Source organism: Buteo buteo, chromosome 2, assembly GCF_964188355.1.
Source record: "Buteo buteo chromosome 2, bButBut1.hap1.1, whole genome shotgun sequence".
NCBI classification, from domain to species: Eukaryota; Metazoa; Chordata; class Aves; order Accipitriformes; family Accipitridae; genus Buteo; species Buteo buteo.
The window spans coordinates 60,179,887-60,192,773 of record NC_134172.1 but is presented as its reverse complement, the minus strand read 5'-3'; the positions used below and the strand labels follow the sequence as shown (position 1 = coordinate 60,192,773).

The 12,887-nt window shown below is 43.1% G+C and overlaps 1 protein-coding gene across 1 annotated transcript in view; it reads left to right on the top strand.

Annotated features, from left to right (window-relative positions):
* EEPD1 (endonuclease/exonuclease/phosphatase family domain containing 1) overlaps positions 1–12,887 on the top strand; it is a 65,098-nt gene that overhangs the window by 42,567 nt on the left and 9,644 nt on the right. Inside the window, exon 3 of the mRNA XM_075056888.1 lies at positions 11,487–11,597. Coding sequence (XP_074912989.1) covers positions 11,487–11,597 — 111 coding nt within the window. The remainder of the gene's footprint in view (positions 1–11,486; positions 11,598–12,887) is intronic.

Here is a 12,887-nt window from a genome sequence, read left to right as displayed (position 1 = left end):
TTGGCCTAATTCAGCCTTGGGATGGACTTCTGCATAATTAATCAGCTGAAATAAGTCCTCCTGCTCTGTTCCTTCAGAGCCACTGTGGAGTCAATGATTGACCACTCAGAGTAAAAGGGGATAATTCCAAATAGCCCAACTGATTTTATTTTAATTCTTTTTCTCACCTTATTCCCTATTATTGACCCTTTTGCTCTCCCACACCCTTCCTATATTTCTCCCTCTCTCTTTCCCTTGTCTTGCTCGTTTATCTGAGTGCAGGTAATACACAGGGGTGCAAAGTCTTTTTTTTAGACTTCACCTCCTGGGGTCAAGAAATCTCAGAGTGAAGGGAAGTATAGCTGTTATTGTGAAGGAACCATTTTTGGCTTAGTGGAGCTGGAAACGATGTTGACACCGTTTCTTGCAATAGGGGAGGCTTCCTTGGGATTATCCCATCCACTAAATTGACATAGGAACCCTGCAGCTATACAGTGTTTGCCTCTGGCCTTTCACTTCTTTTCTTCGTTTCTGTCCTCTAGGAGGGATCTAGATGGCTAGAAGTTTAAAGAGATGTATTGGTGGACCTTATGGCTCTGGCCAGTTCCATGATGATTTCAGTAGCTCTCTGGAGGAGATCTATGACTACTTTGTTTTTCCAGGCCCCTGTACTGCAAACTGTTGTCAAGTGGTCAGCAACATTGGAAACACAGGTTCTCATCTACTAGTATCTCTGGCATCTTTGATCTTGGCTGGATTTTTTTTCACTTTAGTTGCATTGCCCATCTACTTTCTGATGATCAGTGGACTTCAATAAACAAAACACTAGAAGCCATGCTATACACATCACAGGGAGCCATGGAGAACACAGGTTGCTCTTAAAATGCTGTCCTTTAAGAGGTGTCCTCTTATCCCCTAGAGCATGGCAGTGCCTCTCTGAGAAGTGGTGGTATGGAGATTAATTGTTATACTAGCTTGGCATACTTTTGTGAGGCATCTAGTCTTATCCCTGAACAGAAGCCAAACTTACCCATTAGTAAAATGATTCTCTACACTTCCAGAACAAGGAGAAACAGAAAATAAGTGTTTACAAAGGCTGGCATGTGTTTTAAGGTGGGTTTTTTTGTGAGTGGTAGAAGTACTAGGGGTCCTTAGTCCTTTTTCCTGGCTTTCTTCTACAAGATGGCAGAAGGCAAAGCAAGTTCATAGAACAGGACCGGTTCTGAATAGTCAGCGATTTTGGGGAAGGGTAGAGGTTTTTTCCTTTGTAATAGATTGACATAGCAGCAAGAGTGTTTTAATGTCAGCCCAAATCATTTTTTGGTAGTTCATGTGGGTTAAGTAATGCACATGCTCTCTATGGGAAGCCAGAGTCCATTGCATCTGTTAGAGCAGAACTTTGGTCAGGGTTGGAGGGCAGTCCCGTAGACTCTGCAGAGGGTGTGCTAGTGAGTAAGGACAGAAAACCATCTATTACTCATGCAAACCTATAAATAAAGAATGTGCTATTTCAGAGAGGAATCAGTGTCAGATTGGGCTCTTTTAAATTAAGGGCTAGAGGTGTGAAAAAGAATGTAAGAAGCATGTGAGATTTTTTTTTTTAAAAGGTGAGATGACATGTCCTAATGCTAGCAGTCTGGAAGAGATCCTCCTAATAATAAGCATCCAAAAAAAAAAAAAGTAATGGAATAGGATGTGAGACAGATTTAAATAACTTTACAGAAGGTGGCACAGTGTTCTGTACAGTGGTGTAATCAATGCCTGAAGGAAGAATAAATATTTGAGGCTGGCAATGGTTGTGAGTCATATTATATATTTTTCTCTTCCTTGTTTTTGTGTTCTTACCATGGGAAAGAATGCTGCTCTAAGCAGAGATGTAAATCAGTTGGGGAAAACAGTAATACTAACAGTAGGAAAGAAATGGATGGAAGTAAAATGCCCAGTGAATAACTATTTTTGATGCAAGGCTCTGTAGAGGTGGCCAAACTGTGACCTTGTAAAAATGAGGGCTGTGCCTTTTTCCTTGTGTCACAGCAGTTTTCTTAACACACTGCTTTTATTCCTTCTCATCCTGCACATCAGCACAGTCCCGACTGTCTTTACCACCATGTCTATGCCAGAAAGGCACAATTTTTTAAATTAAAAAAAACACAAAAAAACCCCAATTCACTTGCTAACACCTCTGGAAATGAGTAAATTTTTATCATGGGAATGGAGAGAGACCTAGTTATCTTACATGCTTAAGCAGCTTTCCTTGATTAATAACATTCAAAACTGTGATTACCCTTTTCCCTTTTGGTTTTGTTTGTTCTTCTTTTGTATTATCACATTTTTTTCCCCTCCTCTTTTCCTCTGGGTGAAGGCAACGTGCAGGTAAGGAGATTCAGATCATGGGAAATCTATATAGCTCACTGGTTGGCTTGTTTGTTTGTTTTTTTTTTTAATTGGTGAACAAGAACCCATCTCTTACCACTTTTGGGTCTCATGTTTCATAGGATGATTTTCTGTTTGCTTTCCATATTAAGGGCTAGGTTCTGATAAATTGATTTTCACCTAGTGTAGTCGCAGTAGTTACTGGGTTGTACTTGGTGCTATGGTTTTACACTGCACCGCAGAAATCGATTCCTGAGTTTCATGTTGCATGCAAAAACAATCGACCCAGGGATTAAACAAAACAAAAACCCCAAACATAAGAGGGGTTCTCAGGAAGCCACTGACTCCTGGTTGCCCAGTGCCTTATATCTAGTCCAAATGAGCATGCAGCTTAGGTCTCCGCACATCTGCTACACATTCCATGGCCGGGCAGTAGCTCACTTTGTGCAAGACTTGGATCTCTTTGTGCCGGTCACTGCTTGAAGCAGTAGCTGTAGTAATACACTTGAAGTAGTATTTCTAAAATAGCTGATGCTGCATTGCTCTAATAATCTCAAGGATACCTTCCCTAAGCGTTACATCCGTGTTCCCAGAGAGGTGTATTTCTGGTGGCAGAAGTGGCAGCAAAATGAAACTTGTTTTCTTCATTTGGAAATAATGAGTTGGTGAAAAAAAAGTGGAAAAGGACCTGAATATTTACAGCAGACAACATAGTAATAAGTAAATAATTCAGTCATGGGGTGTCTATGACTTTAGCACAGCTAACCGGTTGAGCAGATTGTTTTATGACGATGTAGTGAAAATGTTTGAACTCAACCACTCATCTCTTGTAAAAGCAGCTTGATGAAAAAGATAGCCTTATAGTCATGAGGGCTTCTTTTTATTCTTTATATCACATCAGTTTCCTTAGCATGTCATTATTGCTGTTAATGATTATACTGCCTACTTATGCAGAATAAAACACTCTCTTGTAAAGGCTTCAAGAATAAATTGCAAAGATTTGTGACCATCCTTGAGCCTTAATTCCTGTATTATGTTCAAAAACTTAAAAAGTCCTTACGGGTACGAAAAGAAGTAGTCAGGAAATGTCTTCTGCAAAATGAGTCTGTCCCATAAAGTATGAGGAAAAAGCTCAGCTTGTGAATGGAAACATGAGAAAATACGAACCCACGAGGAGGTTGGCAAATATGGGTATTCTCTTCCATAGCGAAAGGGCAGCATAGGTTTCCACCAAGCATCTGTGAAGACAGCTTCCCATTAAATGGCAAACTGGCTGAAAGATGTTACATATCCCATTTTGACAATAGGTAGTTAAGCATCCCATAATTGTTCAACAGTGGGCCCAGCTCTTAAAATGTCTTAGGGGAGTTACTGCATTGCGTCTTTCAGTTGTTGTTGTTTCACTGCTCCACACCAAAGGTTTCCATGTCTTCCTTTTGAAGATCTATAAAAAGACATTGTTTATATAAATAATCACTTTTTTTAGGATGAAGGTAGGAGCACATGCCAGTGAGTGATCTGCATTGTTGTCCAGGGAACACTATGATTAAAGGCGAGCATAGAACTGGTTTTATGGGCTACAGTCTGTTTTTTTTGTCATATATTCAAAGATAAAGAAAGTAATTTCCTCTTAGATATTACAAAGAATTAAGCAGTTGGGTGACTGTGTTGAGCTGTAATTCATCTGGGAGGGCAGTGTAGAAACTCACTGCTAAATTTTTCCAAAATAAATACTTGAAAAGGAAAGCAAATAACTTGGGAGTGCAAGCTTAGGCTCCTACCACTCCCCAACTGATCCTGTAAAGCCTGACTTTAGAAAAAAATCTGATTTGATTCAAACAGGTTTGTGTATGGAAACAAATCATTACACACTTTTGATAATTAAGATAATGTTAAGCTTATCAGCATAATTATTTCCCACACATTCATGAAGTACAATGGGTGAGTAACACAGCAGTGGCAGGAGAGAGGCACGTGTCCAGCTGGATTCACATCCACGGGCCAGTTCAAACCAGGGCCAGGCTCATGAAGGGGCTCAGATACCTGACACACAGGAAACTATGCCTTCACTTTGAAAAACTTTCCAATCCTTTAGCTGCTCCCTAACCCCAGGGGTGCCTAAATGATGGAGTCCTCTGATGCTTTGCTTTCATGCTCCTCAGGTAAGCGGCATGGTGCCTCTCTGCAGACCCAGAATTACCCCTGCCTGAAGCAGGCAGAGCAGACTTGGACAACTTCATTTCTAGCCTATGTATAGTTGGGCTTGAAAAATGAGCCTTCCTCATCCTATCTCCTCTGAGGAGCTCAGTCCCAGAGGTTTCCATTCTTAAGTATTAAGCTTAGAAGTGGTCTTTGCAGCAAAGCCGGGAATTTGGGTCGCCATGTGGCTGTGGGGTGGTGAGGCTGCAGTGTGGTCAATGTTTGCTCTCTGGGCCATAACATGGTGCCTGGAGCACTGATTTCAGAGCTGAATGAGAATCTGATTCTCAGAGGAAGGAAATCCTTTCTCTGTGGGTCTCTGTCTGAAGTACTGGGATGCTCTTTAAGAAGCAGAAGCAGCACATTTTCCAGGAAAAAAATGAATCCTGATCAAGTGGATGAAAAAGCCGTAGGTGCCTTCAGATGGAGGAGGACTTGGGACCCCAATATGGATGCACGTTATCCTGGCAAATGAGCTTTGTATGTCCATAGCATGTAAAGGCATGCAGAGGTGATGACTGTGCCTATAGGTGCTGTATTATTTCTGAAGAAAGACACTGGTTGAGGATTTGGCTGGGCTGAAGGATTCTGCCTCAGTTTTACTGCTTGCAATGAGTTTATAGAGCTCTTTGAAGGATGTGATTAAATAACGTTTGTGAAGAACATGGAGGACGGCAAGGATTTATTCGATCATCAATCTGGATGTTTTGGTTTAGCTCTAGGAACAACAAACCAGCACATAAAGGATGGGAAGGTATTGCCCCAGGTCTCAATGACCCAGTGCAAGCAGGACATGCTAGCATGGCAGAAGGGGCAAATAAGCTTTCCAGGAGTAATTCTGTGGCTGCTGTACTTTCAGTAGATTGGTTCCTTATCTTTTTTTTTTAATCCTAGAATTCTTCTCCTAAACTTTATAATTTTTTTATTATTTCTTCAGCTCTAACTTCATTGTAGAATTATGTACAATTATGTACAAGAGGGAGAAGTACAAAACTTCTTACAACACTAACGTATAGATATGGCTGAGACTGAAACTGGTTCCCTTGACGGGTGTTGCTGTCCTTTGAAAACACTCATAAATATCTGTCTGTCAGACCCCCATCTGCCTGCCAAGTTTTATTTGTCTTTATGTAATATCAATACTTGAACAACACAAGCAATAAATATTATGCAATCTTTAATGAAGCCTTCCTAGAAGGGACTAGTTGAATGAGCATGTCAAAAATGTTGTATCTTAACATAGAGCCACCCTGACTTTCCCTTGTGTTATTTATACGGTTCCTCTGAAAAGAGTTTGTGAGTGCATCCCCCATGCCACTGGATACATCTATTTCTTGTGTGTGTATTTTTTGGCTACTTTTGCAAACAGGAAGGGGATACGCTCCAGGGAAAGGCAAACAAGCAGAGAAGGCCTGAGACAACAGTGTTGTCAGTGGGAAATGGGATCCAACATTGAGTCTCTGTTTCAGGCTTTAGCCATAATAACGCTTCCTTCCCTGCTGTTACGTTTGGTTATAGGAGAATCCAGATGTAACCGAAAGGCCTGATGTTCCTCTGTGTCCCCTTCCTTAATTGCTCCTGCCTGTGGGAAGTGGATGCAGTGTTACTCGGCTGCAGGAGTGCGCTGAGCATCCTGGCCCCGCTGCATCTTGCATGCCCTCTTGACTTGTCTTGCGCTGCCACATGTGGCTGCACCAGGACAACAGCCCTGAAGCTTTCGACCTTTCCTTACCCCTACCTCAATAGACAGTTCACTGAAACGCAACACCCTCAAATCTCTGCACCCCCTAACTCTGCCTCTTCCTCCTCGCAAACATGATCTAACGAAACACTCTTCTTCTTCTGGAGCATCGGTGTCAAATCAGGATGCTTAACTTGAACACCAAAGGTGTTGATTTCAAGTTCTCAGAAATATTTGTAACTTTTCTGCTCCTGGCTCTCTAGGTCAGGCTTCATTAGGGTGCACCAACTGTAGCTGTGTCCTGTACGTGGTATATTGGATTAAGATTACAGGTCTTCGAGACTGCTTTTTCAATTGGAAATAAAAGTACAGTCTAGTCGGATGAATAAAGAAAAGAAAGGATAATGTGTATTTAATTAATGAACATTAAATACAGTAATTCCAGGAACATGATTTTTAGCTTATGCAGTACCCAGTGATGGAGCAGGGAAGGCATACATATATCAAAGGATGGATTAAAAAACGAGCAGTGCCAGGTGGTCTCATGAAGCCACTGTCAATTTTGTTGTATCTTCTATCAGAAATATGAGATCATGTTTCAGGATGGGACTTCTATTGGAGAGGGTGGGGGGCTTCTCCTCAAGTGCCACTGCACAATTTACAAGGTGTACCTTAGAGCTCTTCTGTTCACCCTTTCCTGAAACACCAAGTTCATCACTGGGAGATGCTCTGTAGCACAGAACAGCCCTTACCTTGGTGTTTTCCAGTCCATGACCTGCAGATTCTTGTGGTCCACGAACTACTAGTAAGAGCTCCCTCCAAAGTAACAGGAAAGTGAGCCCACTACTGGAAGACTTAAGTTTTTCATGCACAGGTACAGATTTCTACTTCAAGATTTATCCAGGATCTATAATTTGAAAAAAGGTGGTGAATTTTGACCTAATAATATAGTTTAACATCTTTTTTTGCTGGTCACGGTCTCCTTTTCAACTCTTGCCAGCTCCTACACTCAAACTCCAAGTGTCTTTCACCATGATGATGTCAAATCTTTACTAATGTGACACCTCAACATAGCTGAAATGTTAAGGAATTGATAGAAGTTTCATACGCATCTCTGGTACTGATTAAAGCTGCTCCCTCTAGTGCCTGTTAAAAATAAAGGAACTGTGTATATGTGACATTTAGAAATGGAATATTTATTCCCTAGCTCTCAACTCTCCTCTTGGTTAAAGGGAACCAAAATAACCTTTGCTTTGTTGTTTACTGCAGTGCCCTTTTGGCCTGAAAGCTTCTGTAGTAATTAACCAAAACAGACGGTTAATTGCTTTGAGGGCCTTTCTAAAGTTCAAGCGGTGGTTACTGCACTGAGACGTATCGTGCCGTAACAACAGGCTTACCCTGGAAGCTCCTCCTCACTGTTCCTTCTCTCCTTGCCCTCCTTACAGCCTCTGCTCTGACTCCAGGTCTGAAATGAAAGTGTCCTCCAAAGAGAAATCAGCGGCTAATAAAAAATGTGTAATTTATTAAGCCCTAAGACATTCTTTTCCTGGGTCACGTTTAGTTTCCTCAGGGTTTAGGAGCAGTGCACCCTCTTTTCAAGCAAAAGATGCTCACCTCGAGGATGGTTGCTGACTCAGTGCAGTCTCCAGTGCTGGTATTACAGGAGTAACACTTGACAGGCAAAGCTGTTCAGCACGGAGTGATGTCATCCTCTGGAAAAGATGACCCTGCTGTGCCTGGTTTGGGACTAGCTGCACAAATAGCACCCTAAAAGAAAACAAAGATTAACCAGGGCATCCTGAACAAGAGGTGGTGAGATCTGCTCACGGGCTAGTGCAGGGTGCTCGCTGGCAGCTCTCCTGGTGTGCACAGTTACTGCACTGGAAGAGATTTAACTTAATGCACAAGTTAGATGCTCTTGCTGGCAGTGCTTGGAGTGTCTTGGGGAGGCAGGTAGGTGTGTTGGGGAGTCTGTAACTCCCTTATGATCTCAAGAATGTGCCAGCCCAGCATATGTTCTTCTACCTGCTCCCAAATTAGTCCAAGACCCCTTGCCTTCCTGTCTCCGGTCCCTCCTCAAATGTGCATTTCCCCAGCTTCTTCCAACTGCCCTCTGTTCTTTTCCAGTGTCAGTCATAAGCTCATTCCTTCACCCATCTTTGCTTCTGGAGGGGCTGGAAGCAACAGGCACTTGCTCCATATCAGAGTGGACAAAGAGCAATTACGTCTTTGGATCCTCCCTTCTTGGGAAAATAACGTGTTGCTGATGAGCAAAGGCAACAGGGTTTGTCCCAGTTCCTGGGGCTGTGGCCCTTGTTGGCATTTTGCGTGCCAAATGGGGGCAATGGGCAGGTCCCTGGCACAAGGGGGTTGACCTCTCAAGAGCACAGGCTGCTCCTTGCCTAGAGCATGCCTGGAGCCTGGTGCCGCTCTGTTCCTGTTCCCTGGCAGCACTGCCTGTCCCACAAAAACCAGTACCCAGCTGGAAGAGAGACCGCGGCAGCATAGGTGTCATACAGGGCATCCTTGTAAATAAACCCTGGTGCTGTTGGTATTATGGTATGTGCATGAGTTTTGACTCGGTATGTGTAGGATTTAATGAAGAAGCTGACTGAATTTCAGGAACCGTGCAGCCTGAAAGGCTCTAGAGAGAAACAAAACTAGAACATTTTTCCTTAGGAGGATTTTGGAAAAAAAAAAAGTTGTTCTGATTGACTGAGATTTTAATTTTGATTTTTCTTTACCACTTGAAGAACTGCTCCTCAAAGGGATCGGTGTAGCTCTAACTGAGTTTTGCAAAGGGGGAAAGGCATTTTTTTCATTCCCAATGTAGGCTAGGAGTTGCCTGTGTATTTTTACTGTACAAGAGAAAGCTTAATGTTGTTTGATGTTGGGTTTTGTGGCAGAACAACATGATCTGAGAAATGCCCTTCTCACTTCAGTAAAAAACCCATGACCTAAGCAAGTATGCTGTCACAGCTTCAAAATCTGTGTGCCTGTAAGGCCTGGAAAATGGGCACAGATTAAAGTCAGCTGCTGTAGGCCAAGTTCTCTGTTGCTGCAACTGTACCCAGAACAGGCTGACAGCTTTTTTCTGAACAAACCGTGTAATCTTATTTATCATCTTTTTAGTTTCAGCAAAGTTAAATCAAGGCCTTGAAAAAAAAATAAATCAATTTTGAGGGAACAAAATATTCCAACTAGTTGATTGCAGATGCTCTTTTTAATAAAGTGATGGTTGCTGTAGGATTTATTCAGCCCTGTCGTATACTTTGAGCTGGCTGGACTTCATAGGCAGCTGCGACCCAGAGATAAGTTAACTCTCTTGTCAGGTTACAGTTGAACTCCTAATTTCAGCAATTCTTTTTTGCTGATTTAAACTATTTAAATGTTAGAAAACTCATTCACCAAATTCACACTGTTTAAAGTCAACAGAATGACATCAGGAATGAGTAACTGTTGCTGCCGTGATTTGCTGTGTTTATTAGGGTAGCACCTGGCAATCAGCTGAGAGCAGAGCTCTGTTCCCAGGCCATGCAAACACCCTGCGTGCCTCCTCGTTTAATAAATCAGGCCAGCCCTAGTGCTGCATGAAGGTATATAATAGACAATAATGCAGTATGTTAATGCAGCATCTTGAATAAGAAGCCCCAGCCAATCTCTGCATTTCAGAAAACTGTTTTAAAAGGTGTGCCAAGCATTTTTGCTTTGGGTGCGCAACCAAAATGACTCTCAGCCCTCCAAGGCAAAAAAGGGTTGCTGGGTTGTGTGTATCTGAGAAGTCAGTGCTTACAGCTTGAGCCTCCAGGATGCTGAACTTGCAGACAAGGCACTTAGTGAAAGAGCAGGGTTTGATTTTTATTTTTGAATCAAAAGATAAAATAAACATGAGAGTAGCTGTCCCACCATTTTGCTGATACCCACGTAGGAAACACTTATATCCCTGCAGTTTATCACTGTAGCTTTTCAAACTCTGGCATGTCCCACTGCAAAGAGTCAGTGTATACAGGAAGTTATTGTTTGCCTTGAAAATCCTTCTTCATTAAATTGCTGCTTGATTTGGAGGGACATTATGGATACAAGATTTTGTCGGAGGATACTCTTTCACTGTGAAAATCTCTGCATTTCAACCCAGTTTCTCCAGTGTCAGATATAACTAAATGATGCGCAGTGAAAGTCCCTGTTGCTCTTTCACAGTGATTGCTTTTTATTAACCCCTTTCCCCACGGCCAGAGCTGCTGTGTGCAGACTCATCTGCCTGGCCAGGGTGTTGGGCTGCTTCCTTTCCCTGCCAGCCTCCAGCCTAAGTCTGCCTGGACCTCACATCAGCTTTGCAAAGGGCTGTAGCTCCTCCTATTAAGCTTCATTTTGAAACTCCTGGCAAGAATTATTCCATATTGTCCACATCAAGGGCTTTCAGATTCCAGATTTTTCAGGGTGAGGTTTTTTTTTTTACTTTTTTTTTTTATTATTTTATTTCAATCTCAAGATGTTAGCCAGGTGGACTTGGAGGCTTTCCATGGTGTCCACAGTTACAGTATCCCTGATCTATTGGGCATTAGGGCACAGCCTCTATAGCTCTGACCGTATGCTTGGACACATAAAGGTATCCGAGTGCTGTGGCTGTACAGCAGTGTCCAGGAAGCCTGTGGGGAGCATCAGAAGGATATGCTGTGTGCAAGTGTGCAGCTGATCCCTTCGTGCACGGGAATTCTCAAGCGTGTGTCCCTGGCGTAAAGTCAGAGGAGCCTTAACCCCAAAACGCCAGCTATTGAGCTTGGCCCGTACCTTCCCTCTTGCATTGTGCCGGTGGCCTTGGTGTTGAAGTGGAGTCAGCCATGCTACGGGGGCTTCCTGCCCCCCAGGAGGATTCGGCAGCTGTCCGTGAAGCCCCCTGGGGCGTGGGATATGGTGCAGTCAGCATCTTTGGAGACGGTGCAGAGGAAACTCCTTTCCAGTCAAACAAGTAGCTTTGGAAAAAAAAAAGAGTCCAAGGGAGAAACGTTCTACTCGCAGAATTTGCACTGAGTTATTTTAATTTTTATTTTTCTCCAAGTAATGTCCAGTCAGGGGTGAGTCAGCCTGGGATGTGGCCCAGACCACCTCTTTTGCGTGCCTTCAGGGAGGGCAGAGAGCACAGCCTGTCCTCCACGGTGTCTCTTACCAATGCCTCGCTACATGCTTTATTTTACAATTTTTCTAAAACCCTACAAAGCTGATCTTTTTTTTTTTAATCCCTTTCCTCTCTCTCTAGTTTTGTATGGAGCTAAACCAGCCGACGCTGCCAAACATCCGCAAGTGGAAGGGCCCTAGAGGATGTTGGAAGGGTGTTGTTTCCGAAAAACCTTCAGGCCAGCTACAGAAGGTACATTAATCCCTAAGTCTGAACTTTGGCTTTGCTTTTTTTTCCTCTCTAACCAAGGACATATTTGGAATGTTTAAGGCAAAACATTTCGCAAATCGTTTTTGGCAAGGTTTGTATCTCTTGTTTTTTAAGCTGACTCTTCCTATAGCTTTCACTTCGACTGTACGATTGATTTTTTGGAAGAATTGTTTTCCTCAGCCTGTGGCACACTTGTAAGGAGGAAGGTGTGTGTGTTTGGGGTGGGTATGGTGGATAAAAACAGTATAGAAATATAGAAGAAAGGCTAAATATTAGGGCAAGGAAAGAGTCCTTGGTTTTGCCCCTGACAGGCTGTAGTACTTCTGAATTTTTTTGAGCTAGTCACCTGAGCTTGTTCCCTAGCACAGCACTGGCTGGCATTCAGAAGGGCTCCCCATTTTCCTGGTTTGCAAGTGAAGACCCCGCAGAGGGACTGTGCAGCCTGCTATCCTCAGCTGGAAGAGGAGCTTGTTTCATGCGTTCCCCAAAGTGCTCTGCACAGGTGTTTAAAATGCTGTGGACTCTGTCTGAAATCTGCACTGTGCTGCACTGTGCTTTTCCCTGCAGCATCTTCTGCCATGGGAGTATATGTATGTACTGCAGCGAGGTACTAATTTATAAGATGGTGACAGCTGCACCTGCTACCCTTGACAGTATTCAAGGTATAGCTACATTGGGCTGGACACCACTAACGGTGCCCAAAAGCAGCCTCTCCCAAGGGAAATCTCTCTTTTTTCCCTTTAAGGGCACTAATGAGTTTTCAGAGCAAGGTCCTCTTCGGGCTCAAACCTGTTGTTGCTGAACGGGATCATTCTCATGATGCAGTTATTGCAGCGTGGATGTTGTTGTGGGGTAGAAGCAGGAACCGAGACCTGTCATGTAATGAATGGTGCCTAGCAGTACATAGGGCTGTCTTCATCTCTTCTGAGCGCTGTCATTATTAAATATGTGGCTGCAGTTGTATCCCATAATCACACTGTTTAGAATCCATGTTTCCTTAATTTGGCTTTTCCAAATTGGGTTGCATCACTGTTCACTGTTTTTGGACTGATGTTTTGGGAGGTGCACCTCCTTTTATTACCCTTCTGAGTAAAACCCAAGAATGAGGGAAAAAACCACAAACCCCAACCCAAAACCCAGCACCTGAGCAGCACAGGGATTGGAGTCTAGCTACCACTAGATAGAGATGGAGGGTCTGAATGTGTCCAAGGTTTAACACAGTTCACACTTAATTCTGATGCAGAGTGCAAATCCCCTTCAGGACATTTTTAT